The sequence below is a fragment of the Pseudophryne corroboree genome, chromosome 7 (genome assembly GCF_028390025.1).
Source record: "Pseudophryne corroboree isolate aPseCor3 chromosome 7, aPseCor3.hap2, whole genome shotgun sequence".
NCBI classification, from domain to species: domain Eukaryota; kingdom Metazoa; phylum Chordata; class Amphibia; order Anura; family Myobatrachidae; genus Pseudophryne; species Pseudophryne corroboree.
Window position 1 is genome coordinate 133,631,527 of NC_086450.1, and position 19,878 is coordinate 133,651,404.

General features: G+C 47.2%; 1 protein-coding gene across 7 annotated transcripts in view; it reads left to right on the forward strand.

The window, feature by feature from the left end:
• PLA2R1 (phospholipase A2 receptor 1) overlaps positions 1-19,878 on the forward strand; it is a 293,721-nt gene that overhangs the window by 4,313 nt on the left and 269,530 nt on the right. For 3 of the 7 annotated variants that reach the window (XM_063933656.1, XM_063933662.1, XM_063933657.1), the window contains exon 1: positions 15,575-15,796. The exons of 1 other annotated variant lie outside the window; for it this stretch is intronic. In XM_063933656.1, the coding sequence (XP_063789726.1) occupies positions 15,673-15,796 (124 nt within the window). In that variant the 5' untranslated portion in view covers positions 15,575-15,672. Of the gene's footprint in view, positions 1-6,501; positions 6,573-15,574; positions 15,820-19,878 lie in introns of those variants that run through there. 3 more of the 7 variants (XM_063933661.1, XM_063933658.1, XM_063933660.1) reach the window with 3 other exon arrangements.

The window sequence follows — 19,878 nt, forward strand, 5'->3', positions numbered from 1 at the left end:
CTGTGCTGAACAGGTTAATAGATAAGAATGGTGATTTCCCACAGGTGAGGGCAATCATACATTAGGTTGGAAGTCCAGAAGCAGAGCATTCTGTCCCTCCTGGAGAGGGTCATGTTGGGAGGTATGTTTATATTTTGCATATAATTAAGTAACCATTCAATACGAGTTTTGGATGTGTGTGACATGCAGTCATACTTGCCTACTTTTGAAAAAGCATTTCAGGGAGATTGTGAAAGTATCACTTATCAGCGCGGACGCGCACTACTACATAGGAGAGGCGTGTCATGAAAATGACTTACATCCAAATGTAAATGAGCCCCAAAGTTAGTAACATCTATTTGTTGAAGAAAAGACACTGATATTTTGCAGGATTTGTTTGTGTATTGTGCTTTACAAGAGGTTCCATATACTGTAAGTGGCCATAGGGATCATTGTGCCTTATAACCAATGCAGGGAAATGGCACTAATGAATCATGATACATACATCATTTGATTTGAATGTATGCATCTCTGATTTATTCCCCCCCCAAGAATGTAATAGCTGCATAATGGGGGTAAGGTGCAATCAGGGAGATTGCTGGACTTTTCAGGGAGTGAGGGAGATTGCTGCTATTTCAGGGAGTCTCCTGCAGAATGAGGGAGGGTAGGCAACTATGCATGCAGTAGACAACAGAAATGTTTAAATCTAAACTCATGAACTCTATTGAATGGTGCTTTTAATAAAAGTAAAATGTCTGAATTACAAATATACAGTATGGAGGAGATTGCATAAATTATAAAACTGTGCAGATGGTGAGATAGGTGAAATTACAATTTGTGCCACTAGATGGTGCCATAACTCAGTCTTATTTTCATAATTTTAGTAAAATGGAATAAAACAGGAAGGTAAATTGTTCAGGGATAACCAGTGCCAGATTAAGGGCAACATGGGCCTGGAGCTGAAATTTACAAAAGGCCTAATTGTGTGCGGCAACAAGGGATATGGCTAGTGATATGAGGGGCATGGAGTGCAGTGATCGCGCTGAGCAAAAAAAGTTGTGGGTCTCAGGGACTCTTCACTTTAAGAAATTGGGGTCCTACTTCACGGTTTCTGGGTCCCATCACAATTTATGCATCATAGGCAGTGCTGGGGGAAGGCAGCAGTTGGGGTAGAGCTGGGGGTTGAGGCAGGGAACACTTAGGGCGGGAGGGGGTTAAGGGCGGGCAGTGCTGGGGGTAGTGAGGAGGTAACAGCAGGCAACACTTTGAGAAGTGCTGTGAGTGGGTAGAATTTGGGGTAGAGGGAGATAAGGGCATGCAGTAGAGGGTAAGGAAAGACAGCAGCTGGGGAAGTACTGGGGCAATGCTGGGGATAGGTAGGGTGTAAGTGTAGGTAGGTACTGGGGGCAGTACTGGGGATAGTGGTAGATTTCAGCTGGGGCAGTATTGGGGGCAAGGAGTGGGTTAGGGGCAGACAGTGTCAGAGGTAATGCTGGGTAGCGAGGGGGTAAATTTGGGGGGTTGAAAATTATACCAGTAAATCACAGTGAAAGGTAGTTTTTTATTGCAGCAGTAACTGCAATAGAAAACCAGAGGTAGAGGGTGATGCCTTGTGGAGACAGAGAGTGACAGGGGAGTGGGTGATGGGGAGATAGTGATGCAGGGGAGAAGCAGAGGGTGAGGCAGTGGGTGACAGGGAGAGGCAGAGGGTGACAGGAGATTGTGATAGTGAGAGGCATTGGGTGATGGCAGGGTGTGGGTGACATAGAGGATAATGGGAGAGCCCATTGGTGACAGGGAAGTGAGGTGACAAGTAGATATAGGAGGAGACGGAGAGGCAGTGGGTGACAGGAAAGGGTGATGGGGATAGTGAGGGTGACGGGGAGAGATAGTGGGAGACAGAGAGGCAGTGGGTGACAGGAAAGGGTGATGGGGATAGTGAGGGTGACGGGGAGAGATAGTGGGAGACAGAGAGGCAGTGGGTGACAGTGTCACGTCTCCTTTATGCGTGCACAGGTGAAGCTTGGGTATACGCTCCAGCTGCTCCAATTGTGATAGATATGAAACAGACCTAAAAGGGGAGGTAATGGGGTAAGGTAGAATGGGGTAAGGGACCAGAGATAGGGGGACGAGACAGATCGGTGGGGATGGTACCATGATAGAGCAGGGGTAGGGGGGAAGGCGGGACAGAGCGAGTTGGGGCAGACGCTGGGTGATGGGCCTAATGTGCAAAATGTTTCTAAATATTAATTAGAACACTGCAGGATAATTATGGAATCACTGCCTGCTACAATGTCTTACCTGGTGAGTGCACCCCCAGGGCCCCAGCACCCTCAGCTATTTCACTGACCCCAGATGGTGCGAATGCAGCAGTAGAGACTTCTTCCAATTCTCGCTGAGCCTGGTATTCATGCTGCCTGCCCCGAGTCCTCTCACTCCGCGTCCTGCAGAATCAGATAGAGCAGCAGCACTCCCATCCACACACACAGTGACCCGGAGCGCGCTACTGCACAGTGCACACAGCTTCTCAGCCACACACACAGTGACCCGGAGCGCGCTACTGCACAGTGCACACAGCTTCTCAGCCACACACACAGTGACCCGGAGCGCGCTACTGCACAGTGCACACAGCTTCTCAGCCACACACACAGTGACCCGGAGCGCGCTACTGCACAGTGCACACAGCTTCTCAGCCACACACACAGTGACCCGGAGCGCGCTACTGCACAGTGCACACAGCTTCTCAGCCACACACACAGTGACCCGGAGCGCGCTACTGCACAGTGCACACAGCTTCTCAGCCACACACACAGTGACCCGGAGCGCGCTACTGCACAGTGCACACAGCTCCTCAGCCACCACACAGTGACCCGGATCACGCTACTGCACAGTGCACACAGCTTCTCAGCCACACACACAGTGACCCGGAGCGCGCTACTGCACAGTGCACACAGCTTCTCAGCCACACACACAGTGACCCGGAGCGCGCTACTGCACAGTGCACACAGCTCCTCAGCCACACACACAGTGACCCGGAGCGCGCTACTGCACAGTGCACACAGCTCCTCAGCCACACACACAGTGACCCGGAGCGCGCTACTGCACAGTGCACACAGCTCCTCAGCCACACACACAGTGACCCGGAGCGCGCTACTGCACAGTGCACACAGCTCCTCAGCCACACACACAGTGACCCGGAGCGCGCTACTGCACAGTGCACACAGCTCCTCAGCCACATACACAGTGACCCGGAGCGCGCTACTGCACAGTGCACACAGATCCTCAGCCACATACACAGTGACCCGAAGCACGCTACTGCACAGTGCACACAGATCCTCAGCCACATACACAGTGACCCGAAGCACGCTACTGCACAGTGCACACAGATCCTCAGCCACCACACAGTGACCCGGAGCGCGCTACTGCACAGTGCACACAGATCCTCAGCCACCACACAGTGACCCGGATCACGCTACTGCACAGTGCACACAGCTTCTCAGCCACACACACAGTGACCCGGAGCGCGCTACTGCACAGTGCACACAGCTCCTCAGCCACACACACAGTGACCCGGAGCGCGCTACTGCACAGTGCACACAGCTCCTCAGCCACACACACAGTGACCCGGAGCGCGCTACTGCACAGTGCACACAGCTCCTCAGCCACACACACAGTGACCCGGAGCGCGCTACTGCACAGTGCACACAGCTCCTCAGCCACACACACAGTGACCCGGAGCGCGCTACTGCACAGTGCACACAGCTCCTCAGCCACACACACAGTGACCCGGAGCGCGCTACTGCACAGTGCACACAGCTCCTCAGCCACACACACAGTGACCCGGAGCGCGCTACTGCACAGTGCACACAGCTCCTCAGCCACACACACAGTGACCCGGAGCGCGCTACTGCACAGTGCACACAGCTCCTCAGCCACACACACAGTGACCCGGAGCGCGCTACTGCACAGTGCACACAGCTCCTCAGCCACAGCCAGAAGGGGGCAAAGCCCCGGCTGCAGTGTCGTAAGTTTATTCCCATTGCCCGGAGGCAAGTTAGAGTTTGGTGCCCCCCACAACCCCCCTCCCACACAGCTATCTACCCTTTTATAGCTATCCCTTCCTCACACAGACCCCCCCCCCCCCTCCACACACACAGGTATCCCCCTTAGCTCCCTAGAAACACACATACATTGCACCACCGTCACACAATCCCCCATCACAAAGCTTCTCCCCCTTCCTGCTGCTCCAAATCTACCGTCTGCCCGCTCCCTCCTGGCTGGTCAGCGGACCTCCTTTGGTGACAAAATGGGATGGGGCTCACTCACCGATCCCCCTAATTTTTGTGTCACCTAGCTCCTCTCCCCCTTAGATGGCTCCAGCACCATCTTGGCATCCTTTGCCCCTAATACAGACACACAGCGCCCCTCGCCCTTCCCCAGACACAGCTATCTACACTATTATAGCTATACCTTCCTCACTCCCCCCCAAAAAAACACACACACACACACACACACACACACACACACACACACACAGTGCTGTCACCCATTACAGTCAGCTCCCCTGAAACACACATACAGTGCTCCACCCTCACACAATACCCCATCAGAATGCTGTCCTGTCCTCACACAGACCCAACCCCCCCCTTACTCAGCTCCCCTCAAACAGCGCACCACCCTCACATAGATCCCGCCCCCTCCCCTCACCTATACCGTAGGTCACCTTTCCTCATACAGTTTCCCACACACAGGCACAGCTCTCCCCAGTCCCCAATCAGCTCTTTACTCCCACCACACACACACAGAGCATACACACACACACACACACACACACACACACACACACAGCAAGCTATCCTCCCCACAGACGCACAAACTCTTTAGTCCACCCAAACAGATCGGCTCCCCTACACTGAGATCTCCTCCAGGCGCAGAGTCTTAAGGGGCGGCTTTCACTTCTGCCGCGGGAGGATCACCTACTGAGCGTCTGTTTCCAGTGCAGACTGTGCTGCACTGCGTGTCCTGATCAGTGATTGGGACACAGTGTGGGAGAAGACACCACTTCTGAGAGAGACACTCAGTCGCCAGGAAGGGGGGGGGGGGACGGAGAGGGGGGGGGGGGGGATTGTGGGCTGTCCGATCACTGACCAGTGATCGGGACACGCTGGAGGTGGAGCCGCGGCTGCAGGGGGACTGACCGGGTCTCAGGCGGCGATTAAATGTGGAGATGGGAGGTGCTGCTGACAGTGCCTGGATGTGAAAACGGGGGACGCTGCCGGCGGTGATTGGCTGGGATAGGAATTGCGGCTGATTGGTTGGGGAGTCAAAGCGCATCCTGCAGGACCCACGCATATTTCAAAATTGTGTCCCTCACTGTCTATAGCACGTAAAATACACATGCATACAGTACACACACGTACACCACCTCAACATGCACACACACAGTACACACTACACACACAGTACTGCATATACACACACAGTACTCACTACACACACACTACTGCATATACACACACAGTACACCAACACATATACACACACATACTACTGCATATACACACACACAGTACTCACTATAGTACACACACAGTACTGCATATACACACACACACACACACAGTACTGCATATACACACACACACAGTACTGCATATACACACACAGTACACCAACACACACCACCACATATACACACACATACTACTGCATATACACACACAGTACTCACTACACACACAGTACTGCATATACACACACAGTACTGCATATACACAAACCACCACATATACACACACATACTACTGCATATACACACACAGTACTGCATATACACACACACAGTACACCACACATTACCACATATACACACATACTACTGCATATACACACACAGTACTCACTACACACACAGTACTGCATATACACACACAGTACTCACTACACACACAGTACTGCATATACACACACAGTACTCACTACACACACAGTACTGCATATACACACACAGTACTCACTACACACACACACACACACACACACACACACACACACACTACTCACTACACACACACTACTGCATATACACACACAGTACACCAACACACACCACCACATATACACACATACAGCACACACACTACTACATATACACACACAGTAATCACTACACACACAGTACTGCATATACACACACAATACTCACTACACACACACTACTGCATATACACACACACTACACCAACACACACCACCACATATACACACATACAGTACACACACACTACTGCTGCTGCTTATATACACACACACACACCACCACATATATACACACACCGTAGAGTACACAGTACACACACCACTGCAGAATATGCACTCAGTACAACACACACAGTACACACTACTTATACCTTAAGTACCAGGCTTCCTGCAGCAGTGCAGCTCCTCACCTCGTGTGGTCGGGGGGCGGAGCTTGTGACAGGCTCAGTCAGGACCCCGGAGAAGGAGAGACTGGAGGGGAGAGGTGGCCCCCACACTGCCTGCACGGCTCTCTGTGGCTGATCTCAGAGAGTGCCGCAGCTGAAGGAGGCAAGGTAGGGGAGAGAGGGCAGCCGCTGGCAGTGTGTGACAGGAAAAAGGTTTTTTTCCAGTCAACGCTGTCAGTGAGTCTCCTGTGGGCCTATTTTCAATGGTGGGCCTGGAGCTGCAGCTCCATCCGCCCCATTGTTAATCCGGCCCTGGGGATAACTCACCAGAATTTTTTTTTTTTCTTAAAATACACTATTATTATATGTTGGGACTTGCAGTCCTACATCAGTCTCATGTTACTAACCTCTGCAATCTATATTAACTATACACCTTTCATACAGATACCCTTGTCTTGTTATATCTAGGTTAGAATCTACAGTTTAGCTGGGTACACATTAGACGATGTGCAAACGACGTGATGCCCGCCGGTTTCCCTTGAACTCCTGGACAAACGATATAATGTATATACACTGTGCAATCTTACAAACGACTGACCAATATATTGGGGGTAATTCAGAGATGATCGCAGCAGCAAATATGTTAGCAGTTGGGCAAAACCATGTGCATTGCAGGGGGGGCAGATATAGCATGTGCAAAGAGAGTTAGATTTGGGTGGGGTGTGTTCAGTCTAAATTGCAGTGTAAAAATAAAGCAGCCAGTATTTACCCTGCACAGAAACAATATAACCCACCCAAATCTAACTCTCTCTGCATATGTTCATACCCTCCAACATGACCCGCCCCACTAGGTACAAAATGCTCTGTTTCTGGACTTCCCTCTTGATTTAGTATTGCCATCACCTGTGAAGAAACTGCTTTCTTATTTAGTGATGTGCACCGGAAATTTTTCGGGTATTGTGTTTTGGTTTTGGATTCGGGTCCGCGGCCGTGTTTTGGATTCGGACGCGTTTTGGCAAAACCTCCCTGAAAATTTTTTGTCGGATTCGGGTGTTTTTTTACAAAAAACCCTCAAAAACAGCTTAAATCATAGAATTTGGGGGTCATTTTGATCCCATAGTATTATTAACCTCAATAACCATAATTTACACTCATTTTCAGTCTATTCTGAACACCTCACAATATTATTTTTAGTCCTAAAATTTGCACCGAGGTCGCTGGATGGCTAAGCTAAGCGACACAAGTGGCCGACACAAACACCTGGCCCATCTAGGAGTGGCACTGCAGTGTCAGGCAGGATGGCACTTCAAAAAAATTGTCCCCAAACAGCAAATGATGCAAAGAAAAAAAGAGGCGCACCAAGGTCGCTGTGTGACTAAGCTAAGCGACACAAGTGGCCGACACAAACACCTGGCCCATCTAGGAGTGGCACTGCAGTGTCAGACAGGATGGCACTTCAAAAAAATTGTCCCCAAACAGCACATGATGCAAAGAAAAAAAGAGGCGCACCAAGGTCGCTGTGTGACTAAGCTAAGCGACACAAGTGGCCGACACAAACACCTGGCCCATCTAGGAGTGGCACTGCAGTGTCAGACAGGATGGCACTTCAAAAAAATTGTCCCCAAACAGCACATGATGCAAAGAAAAAAAGAGGCGCACCAAGGTCGCTGTGTGACTAAGCTAAGCGACACAAGTGGCCGACACAAACACCTGGCCCATCTAGGAGTGGCACTGCAGTGTCAGACAGGATGGCACTTCAAAAAAATTGTCCCCAAACAGCACATGATGCAAAGAAAAAAAGAGGCGCACTAAGGTCGCTGTGTGACTAAGCTAAGCGACACAAGTGGCCGACACAAACACCTGGCCCATCTAGGAGTGGCACTGCAGTGTCAGGCAGGATGGCACTTCAAAAAAATTGTCCCCAAACAGCACATGATGCAAAGAAAAGTGAAAGAAAAAAGAGGTGCAAGATGGAATTGTCCTTGGGCCCTCCCACCCACCCTTATGTTATATAAACAGGACATGCACACTTTAACGAACCCATCATTTCAGCGACAGGGTCTGCCACACGACTGTGACTGAAATGACTGGTTGGTTTGGGCCCCCACCAAAAAAGAAGCAATCAATCTCTCCTTGCACAAAGTGGCTCTACAGAGGCAAGATGTCCACCTCATCATCATCCTCCGATTCCTCACCCCTTTCACTGTGTACATCCCCCTCCTCACAGATTATGAATTCGTCCCCACTGGAATCCACCATCTCAGGTCCCTGTGTACTTTCTGGAGGCAAATACTGGTGAATGTCTCCACGGAGGAATTGATTATAATTCATGCACTAATTCATGCACTAAACACTTTTTCGGAGTACACACTGGAGGGGGGGCTACTTAGGTAAAATAAAGCCAGTTTGTGCAAGGGCCTCCAAATTGCCTCTTTTTCCTGCCAGTATACGTACGGACTGTCTGACGTGCCTACTTGGATGCGGTCACTCATATAATCCTCCACCATTCTTTCAATGGTGACAGAATCATATGCAGTGACAGTAGACGACATGTCAGTAATCGTTGGCAGGTCCTTCAGTCCGGACCAGATGACAGCACTCACTCCAGACTGCCCTGCATCACCGCCAGCGGGTGGGCTCGGAATTCTTAGCCTTTTCCTCGCACCCCCAGTTGCGGGAGAATGTGAAGGAGGAGCTGTTGACGGGTCACGTTCCGCTTGACTTGACAATTTTCTCACCAGCAGGTCTTTGAACCTCTGCAGACTTGTGTCTGCCGGAAAGAGAGATACAACGTAGGTTTTAAATCTAGGATCGAGCACGGTGGCCAAAATGTAGTGCTCTGATTTCAACAGATTGAACACCCGTGAATCCTGGTTAAGCGAATTAAGGACTCCATCCACAAGTCCCACATGCCTAGCGGAATCGCTCTGTTTTAGCTCCTCCTTCAATGTCTCCAGCTTCTTCTGCAAAAGCCTGATGAGGAGAATGACCTGACTCAGGCTGGCAGTGTCTGAACTGACTTCACGTGTGGCAAGTTCAAAGGGTTGCAGAACCTTGCACAACATTGAAATCATTCTCCACTGCGCTTGAGTCAGGTGCATTCCCCCTCCTTTGCCTATATCGTGGGCAGATGTATAGGCTAGAATGGCCTTTTGCTGCTCCTCCATCCTCTGAAGCATATAGAGGGTTGAATTCCACCTCGTTACCACCTCTTGTTTCAGATGATGGCAGGGCAGGTTCAGGACCGTTTGGTGGTGCTCCAGTCTTCGGCACGCGGTGGCTGAATGCCGAAAGTGGCCCGCAATTCTTCGGGCCACCGACAGCATCTCTTGCACGCCCCTGTCATTTTTTAAATAATTCTGCACCACCAAATTCAATGTATGTGCAAAACATGGGACGTGCTGGAATTTGCCCAGATGTAATGCATGCACAATATTGCTGGCGTTGTCCGATGTCACAAATCCCCAGGAGAGTTCAATTGGGGTAAGCCATTCTGCGATGATGTTCCTCAGTTTCCGTAAGAGGTTGTCAGCTGTGTGCCTCTTATGGAAAGCGGTGATACAAAGCATAGCCTGCCTAGGAACGAGTTGGCGTTTGCGAGATGCTGCTACTGGTGCCGCCGCTGCTGTTCTTGCTGCAGGAGGCAATACATCTACCCAGTGGGCTGTCACAGTCATATAGTCCTGAGTCTGCCCTGCTCCACTTGTCCACATGTCCGTGGTTAAGTGAACATTGGGTACAACTGCATTTTTTAGGACACTGGTGACTCTTTTTCTGAGGTCTGTGTACATTTTCGGAATCGCCTGCCTAGAGAAATGGAACCTAGATGGTATTTGGTACCGGGGACACAGTACCTCAATCAAGTCTCTAGTTGCCTCTGAATTAACGGTGGATACCGGAACCACGTTTCTCACCACCCAGGCTGACAAGACCTGAGTTATCCGCTTTGCAGCAGGATGACTGCTGTGATATTTCATCTTCCTCGCAAAGGACTGTTGGACAGTCAATTGCTTACTGGAAGTAGTACAAGTGGTCTTCCGATTTCCCCTCTGGGATGACGATCGACTCCCAGCAGCAACAACAGCAGCGCCAGCAGCAGTAGGCGTTACACTCAAGGGTGCATCGGAGGAATCCCAGGCAGGAGAGGACTCGTCAGACTTGCCAGTGACATGGCCTGCAGGACTATTGGCTTTCCTGTGTAAGGTGGAAATTGACACTGAGGGAGTTGGTGGTGTGGTTTGCAGGAGCTTGGTTACAAGAGGAAGGGATTTAGTGGTCAGTGGACTGCTTCCACTGTCATCCAAAGTTTTTGAACTTGTCACTGACTTCTGATGAATGCGGTCCAGGTGACGTATAAGGGAGGATGTTCCTAGGTGGTTAACGTCCTTACCCCTACTTATTACAGTTTGACAAAGGCAACACATGGCTTGACACCTGTTGTCCGCATTTGTGTTGTAATAATTCCACACCGAAGAGGTGATTTTTTTTTTTGTATTTTGACCAGGCATGTCAATGGCCATATTCGTCCCACGGACAACAGGTTTCTCCCCGGGTGCCTGACTTAAACAAACCACCTCACTATCAGAATCCTCCTTGTCAATTTCCTCCCCAGCGCCAGCAACACCCATATCCTCATCCTGGTGTACTTCAACAGTGACATCTTCAATTTGACTATCAGGAACAGGACTGCGGGTGCTCCTTCCAGCACTTGCAGGGGGCGTGCAAATGGTGGAAGGCGCAAGCTCTTCCCATCCAGTGTTGGGAAGGTCAGGCATCGCAACCGACACAATTGGACTCTCCTTGGGGATTTGTGATTTAGAAGAACGCACAGTTCTTTGCTGTGCTTTTGCCAGCTTAAGTCTTTTCATTTTTCTAGCGAGAGGATGAGTGCTTCCATCCTCATGTGACTCTGAACCACTAGCCATGAACATAGGCCAGGGCCTCAGCCGTTCCTTGCCACTCCGTGACGTAAATGGCATATTGGCAAGTTTACGCTTCTCATCAGATGCTTTCAATTTTGATTTTTGGGTCATTTTACTGAACTTTTGTTTTTTGGATTTTACATGCTCTCTACTATGACATTGGGCATCGGCCTTGGCAGACGACGTTGATGGTATTTCATCGTCTCGGCCATGACTAGTGGCAGCAGCTTCAGCACGAGGTGGAAGTGGATCTTGATCTTTCCCTATTTTAACCTCCACATTTTTGTTCTCCATTTTTTAATGTGTGGAATTATATGCCAGTATCAACAGCAATGGCCTACTACTATATATACTGCGCACAACTGAAATGCACCATAGGTATGGATGGATAGTATACTTGACGACACAGAGGTAGGTAGAGCAGTGGCCTTCCGTACCGTACTGCTATATATACTGGTGGTCACTGTCAGGAAAACTCTGCACTGTACTCCTCCTATATAATATACTGGTGGTCCCCAGTGCCCACAATAAAGCAGTGTAAGCACAGATATATGCAGCACACTGAGCACAGATATGGAGTGTTTTTCAGGCAGACAACGTATACTGGTGGTCACTGTCAGCAAAACTCTGCACTGTACTCCTCCTATATAATACAGCTGCTCCCCAGTCCCCACAATTAAGCAGTGTGAGCACAGATATATATTATGCAGTACACTGAGCACAGATATGGAGTGTTTTTCAGGCAGACAACGTATACTGGTGGTCACTGGTCAGCAAAACTCTGCACTGTACTCCTCCTACATAATACAGCTGCTCCCCAGTCCCCACAATTAAGCAGTGTGAGCACAGATATATGCAGCACACTGAGCACAGATATGGAGTGTTTTTCAGGCAGACAACGTATACTGGTGGTCACTGGTCAGCAAAACTCTGCACAGTACTCCTCCTATATAATAATACAGCTGCTCCCCAGTCCCCACAATTAAGCAGTGTGAGCACAGATATATGCAGCACACTGAGCACAGATATGGAGTGTTTTTCAGGTAGACAACGTATACTGGTGGTCACTGGTCAGCAAAACTCTGCACTGTACTCCTCCTATATAATACAGCTGCTCCCCAGTCCCCACAATTAAGCAGTGTGAGCACAGATATATGCAGCACACTGAGCACAGATATGGAGTTTTTTTTCAAGCAGACAACGTATACTGGTGGTCACTGGTCAGCAAAACTCTGCACTGTACTCCTCCTATATAATACAGCTGCTCCCCAGTCCCCACAATTAAGCAGTGTGAGCACAGATATATGCAGCACACTGAGCACAGATATGGAGTGTTTTTCAGGCAGACAACGTATACTGGTGGTCACTGGTCAGCAAAACTCTGCACTGTACTCCTCCTATATAACAATACAGCTGCTCCCCAGTCCCCACAATTAAGCAGTGTGAGCACAGATATATGCAGCACACTGAGCACAGATATGGAGTGTTTTTCAGGCAGACAACGTATACTGGTGGTCACTGGTCAGCAAAACTCTGCACTGTACTCCTCCTATATAACAATACAGCTGCTCCCCAGTCCCCACAATTAAGCAAGCAGTGTGAGCACAGATATATGCAGCACACTGAGCACAGATATGGAGTGTTTTTCAGGCAGTCAACGTATACTGGTGGTCACTGGTCAGCAAAACTCTGCACTGTACTGCTCCTATATAATACAGCTGCTCCCCAGTCCCCACAATTAAGCAGTGTGAGCACAGATATATGCAGCACACTGAGCACAGATATGGAGTGTTTTTCAGGCAGACAACGTATACTGGTGGTCACTGGTCAGCAAAACTCTGCACTGTACTCCTCCTATATAATAATACAGCTGCTCCCCAGACCCCACAATTAAGCAGTGTGAGCACAGATATATGCAGCACACTGAGCACAGATATGGAGTGTTTTTCAGGCAGACAACGTATATTGGTGGTCACTGGTCAGCAAAACTCTGCACTGTACTCCTCCTATATAATACAGCTGCTCCCCAGTCCCCACAATTAAGCAATAAGCAGTAGCATAAATATTATTAATAAACGGAGAGGACGCCAGCCACGTCCTCTCCCTGACATTTCCAATGCACAAGTGAAAATGGCGGCGACGCGCGGCTGCTTATATAGAATACGAATCTCGCGAGAATCCGACAGCGGGATGATGACGTTCGGGCGCGCTCGGGTTAACCGAGCCATATGGGAGAATCCGAGTATGCCTCGGACCCATGTAAAATGGGTGAAGTTCGGGGGGGTTCGGTTTCCGAGGAACCGAACCCGCTCATCACTACTTATCATTTAACTAGTTCAACACAGGTGATGGAAATCATAAATTAAGAGGGAAGTCCAGGAACAGAGCATTTTGTACCTAGTGGGGCGGGTCATGTTGGAGAGTCTGCATGTTATATCTGCTCCTTCTGCAGTGCACATGGGGGGTAATTCTGAGTTGATCGCAGCAGGAAGTTTGTTAGCATTTGGGCAAAACCATTTGCACTGCAGGGGTGCAGATATAACATTTGCAGAGAGAGTTAAATGTGGATGGGTTATTTTGTTTCTATGCAGGGTAAATACTGGCTGCTTTATTTTTACACTGCTATTTAGATTTCAGTTTGAACATGCCTCGCCCAAATCTAATTCTCTCTGCACATGTTATATCGGCCCCCCCTGCAGTGCACATGGTTTTGCCCAACTGCTAGCAAGTTTTCTGCTGCGATCAACTCGGAATTAGGCCCATGGTTTTGCCCAACTGGTAACAAATTTGCTGCTGCGATCAACTCTGAATTACCCCCATTGTACGTCATTCTGTAATTTGGTCGTTAATGATATATCAGGTATATATGTAAGTAATGCGTACACACTGCACAATTTGCTGAAAATTGTTTATGATATTGACAGATTGACCTACATGTATGACCGATCTTAAGATGCAACGAACGACTCATGGGAGTCCGCGATATTGCATACACACTGTACGATGTGAACAATTTGTTGTTCCAATCCAGCGAAAACCGATCAATCCTTCATAAAATCGGCTAGTGTGTACCCAGCTTATACAGTAGTTTGCAGTGCGATAGGCTCTACATTTGGCTCTGCAACTGCTGAGCTTTTTAGATATGATCTCAAATTTGACACAAAATTAATTATCCAGGCAGTCAGTGTCGGACTGGGGCATGAAGGGCCCACCGGGGAGGGACACTGTTACAGGGGCCCATGCTTATGGGTGTGGCCAGGCTACAGTGGGGGCATGGCCAGCCACCACAGAGTACATGTGTGCCCCTTGGTAAATATATAATAAACCATATTCTTGTGAAGTATATGTATAATGCATAATTGAAGTGCACTAGAATAGAGTCTGGAACCTGATCCCTAGAAGAGGAGGAGAGCCCACAGGCAGTGGGGCCTACCGGTGGTTTCCCCTGTTCCCTGTGGGCCAGTCCGACCCTGCAGGCAGTAAGATACTGTCAGTTCCCACCAACCTCCCCTGTATGCACTTTTTTAAGGAGATTTAATTTTTGCGCAGGATTGGAAAATAAAACAGTAATTCCATAGTAAACAGCTGTCATTCCGCATTATGTGATATATTGGGGCACAGGTATAGGCGAGCACATATGGAAAGGTATGAAGAGTGTGTGTTTAGGGATCAGAGTACAATCAGGGGTCTTTATATGGGTAGGCTTACCATAGTATCCCTTTAAATCGGGACACTTATGATTTACACAGGTTCTTTGGCTGATTAAAACCAGTTGAAAAGCTGGCTTGAATTAAGCCAGTCACAGAACCTGTGTAATTCATGAGTGTCTCGGTTTAAAAGGGATAGTATGGTAAGCCTATATGCACTGTTTTAATTACAGTTATGCTTAGGGATAGCAAATAAAACATCTGTCTGTCCATAGTAAACAGTCCTCATTCCAAGTCACCCTGCATGTAAAATCTGTGAAATCATCTTAGCAAGAAGTGTAGTGCATAGGTTTAAGATTTTATTAAACATACACAAAAGTCCAGTCTGCTCCCATTATAGCCAATTGGCAGGCATTCCACTTCTGCAGACCTGTCATCCTCTCACTATCTCCCCTTGTGTCCCATCTGATGATCAGAATGTGGGTGACTCCTGACTGTGGACTTTGTGAATTGAACAAATGTTTTTTGTTTGTTTTCTCAGCACTAGAATAACAGTTTCCTTAACCCCCTTGGCAAAAGCTTTACACAATAAGCCAGCCCATGAGACTGATCCCACCCTCCTCATCCCGAGAGAGGACTAGCTCTATGTGCTATCCAGCATGACAGCATTGCGCTGCTGCCTCCAATTTAGCGTCAGTCATGACTCCGGCCGTAAAGACTAGCAGCAGCAGCAGGGTGCCTGGATCTCTGCTGCTCCCTCTCATAGCATTCCTGTATGGACTCCTTCTTCATTACAGCTCTGCAGATCCCATGGTCCCCATCAGTGAGTGCTGCAGAGAGTAGTATGTATGTCTCTGCTAAAGTAACTCCAGTCATGTACTTATATCAGTGGTGCAGGAGAGGGCTTTCCAGATAGTATGCTGCCAGTCAGATATAGTAACTTATCCAGCACACATAAATGCTGTACATATCAATGAACAGGATAGTATATTGCAATGTTTATATACAGTACAGTACTTGTCCTGCATTGTCTTGTGCCATAAGTTACTGTTGTCATGTTTTGCTCATTTGTACTTTGCTAGTTTCTGTGGAACCCTTGTGGGAGCCATGTAAATGAATGTTGTTGTTGTTATTATTATTATTATTATTATTAATAATAATTAATTCTTATCATTATTTTTTTGAATGACTATTATTGTTGCGCTAACAGCGGCAATTATGAGAAGCAGGTTGAATACAATTTTTGATAATATATTGACCATCCTAAGGTTCTTGATATATTGTATGTACCATAATTATTCTTATGCAGGATTGCCTTGTCTTTAGTAACCCTTAAACATGCTTTTAAAATTGACATTTTAATATTAAGATAAAAGTATACTCCTGGCAAAATCTTTTTACTGACATCTAAAAAGTGTACTGTCAAAATGTGCCCTGAAGTGAAAGTAGAAGCACTTAAGCGGGGTATACACTGGACGATACGCTCCATGGGGGTAATTCTCAGTTGATCGCAGCAGGATTTTTGTTAGCAGTTGGGCAAAACCATGTGCACTGCAGGGGAGGCAGATATAACATGTGCAGAGAGAGTTAGATTTGGGTGTGGTGTGTTCAATCTGCAATCTAAATTGCAGTGTAAAAATAAAGCAGCTAGTATTTACCCTGCACAGAAACAAAATAACCCACCCAAATCTAAAACTCTCTGCACATGTTATATCTGCCTCCCCTGCAGTGCACATGGTTTTGCCCAACTGCTAACAAAAATCCTGCTGCGATCAACTCAGAATTACCCCCATGAGTTGTATCGTCAGCATTAACCCTTGACATGCCGGGGCAAACAAGGTAGTACATAAGCACTGAACGATATCATCATGGTATCATTCAGTGACGTCATCCTGCCTCCGTGTTGCACATGCATCGTCAATGTCATACTCAAAATTGACCTGCAGATACAGACAACAGAAACCCTCGTTAACGACCCGCAAGAGTGTGCATCGTTCATCGCATAGTGCATACACAATGGGCAATTTTACAAATGATATGGCTCAGAAGGGTGAAAATTAGCGATATGGTTTAAAATATTGCCTAGTACGTATGCACCTTTGGTGCTCAGTGGGTCTGTGAGTGTAACAACAGATTTCCACAAAGTGTGTCACTTACTGTAGGAGTACATCATTGCAGCGTAAGGAAAGGTGTCATATTGTCTGACCTCTCATTCTTTTTTCATTTAGAAGATTTATTACTGACAGACTTTTGTTCAGCCACAATCGGTTAGCTTGATGATTATTATTATTATTATTATTATTATTATTATTAACATTTCCTTGTATACCGCCAGCATATTCAGTTGTGATATACAATTAAGAACACAATAATAAAATGAGACTAACAGACAAAAGCTGTCAGCTTTTGTCTGTTGTAGCTATCAGCATATCCTTATATGGAATTCTACATAACACACACACGACATTGTCTTTTCCATAATAATTACTATAGGCTATTAGGTTTACTTGTCCATTAGTATATAACCTTTACCATGTGACACACACACACACACACACACACACACACACACACACACACACACACACACACACACACACACACTTATTTCCAGAAACTGCAGCTTATATCCTGCATTTGCTGTAATAACTGAGACATGTAGTTACATATATTTTTAACACCCTAATTGAATCTGTGCCCTGTTCATTTGTATGACTCGAGCAGAATATTATGTCTGCGTACTTGCATAGTCATATAAGCCATATGATTTTTGGGGATGCGATTATGTTACTGGCACTTGAGATCCCGACGGTCAGAATGCCGAAGCCAGGTTCCTGAACACTAAAAATGCTGCCAGTCGGAATGCTGACCCATAGTGGGAATAGGAGCCCGCAGGGGGCTTTGATGCGCTTGCCTTCCCCCGCCGGCATTCTGCGGTCGGGATCCCGGTGTCGGTATGCTGACCGCCAGGATCCTGGCAGCCGGCTTATCATACCCAACCCGTTTTTTGTATATGGAATAACATACAGCCATGTCAAGATGAAAGTACATCCTCTTTCAAATGTGTTCTGATATACAAGGGTATATTTATTTAACTTCTCCCAAACTCCTGCAGTTTTATCGAATCTTATGTGCCACATAACATGCAACAAATATTAATTTGCCATTACTTATTGAACAAAATAATAAGCCCTAATGTGAAAAGGTAAGTATAGCCATTATTCAGTAGCTTGTAGTGATCAGTATCTTACATTGTATATGAGGAACTTTAGCCCACTCATCATTATGCTTCAGTTAGTTGGGGGCCTATTTATAAACTCCCTAAAAACACCCATTTTCGGGGGATACCTGCAAATATTAAGTATTATCGCAGTGTACCATGGAGAGTCTGCAACAGATTTCTCCAGTATTTGCTGTTGTCACTCCATTTCCAACAGCAGAAGCAGCAGCCCCCATGCAAAAACTACCGGGAGAGGGTTCCGTTAGTGGCAATGGCCACTGCACATGCGTGGTTGGTAGTGGATATGCATGTGAATATTGGCCACTGCACATGCGTGGTTGGTAGTGGATATGCATGTGAATATTGATATGTCCGGATGGTATTGAATCACTTATTGCCACAAATATCAGTGATCAGAAATTGTAGTTATTAGTACTGAAATCGGATAATTGATACATATGCATTTATGCATGGCTCTTTTGAAGTCCCTCTAAAGCATCTTAATTGTGTTGATGTCTGGACCTTGAGTTGGCTATCATAGAACATTGATGAATTTCTGTTTCGGAGATTAGTTGGTGTACTGAGGATGTAAGAAGTTTGTGCAGTCCTATTGCATGATCCAACTTCAGTCAACCTTAAATTATCGGACAGATGGCTCGTTTCCTTCTATAATACTCTGGTAAGAAGTGAATTTTATGGTGGACTCAAAGTTTGTGGTGTGTGCAGATTCTGTGACTGCAAAACAACCCCAAATCATCTACAGTATATGTGGTTCTTGTCTCTATTTTTCAAGAAATAGAGTGTTGTGCATTGAGACCAGATAATTCCACATTGATCTCATCTATCTAGAGGACAATGTTTTGTTGCAACATTGCAAATCTAAGCCGATTGTATTGTTTGGAGAAAAGGTGTTTTTTGTTTTTTTTGTCCTATCTGTGAAAGCTGTTGGTTAATGTTCTGTTTCTATTTCTTATGGTAGAGTAATTAAACTGGATCCCAGGTAAGATTGGCAGGGGTCTTCAGTGTTTCTTATTCAAAAATATCTTTTCTCGCCGTAGATTTATGGCCTTCAAATTGTATACCATTTCCAAACTCATGAGCCGCAACAATCGCTCTTCTCAGATCAATGCTAACAATCTTTTTTGTTGAATGAAAAACCTTTTAAGTGTTATTTACCAAATGAGTTTAGATGGCTATGATACAATATCTTGGTGGCCGGGATGCCAGAGGTCACATGACCAACACTGGAAGACCGACAATGAGAATGTAGACAGGGGACAGGGTAAGTATTTTACCCCTCCCCTGCCCCCTACCCTAGCCCACCCGTGGTGGCGGCTAGTGCTAAGATTCTGGTGGTGGCAGTTAAGGCTAAGAAACTGGGTGTGGTGGGTAGGGCTCGGGGGGGGGGGGGGGGGACTGCTAGGGCTAACCCCCCTCCTCTAGTGCCTAACCCTAACACACACACACCCCGGGCCCTAACCCTAACAGTCAACCCGACACTTCCCTTTGGGATGTCAGAGGTCGGTGTTCCGATGCCGGGATTCCGAGTGGTCTCAGGATTCCGGCGTCGGTCACATGACTGCTGCATCCCGACTGTCGGGATTCTAACCGCATTCTGTTTACATTTGCCAAATTTTAGGACTTTAGAAGGACTTGATGATTGTTCATATTTAAATTATACTTGT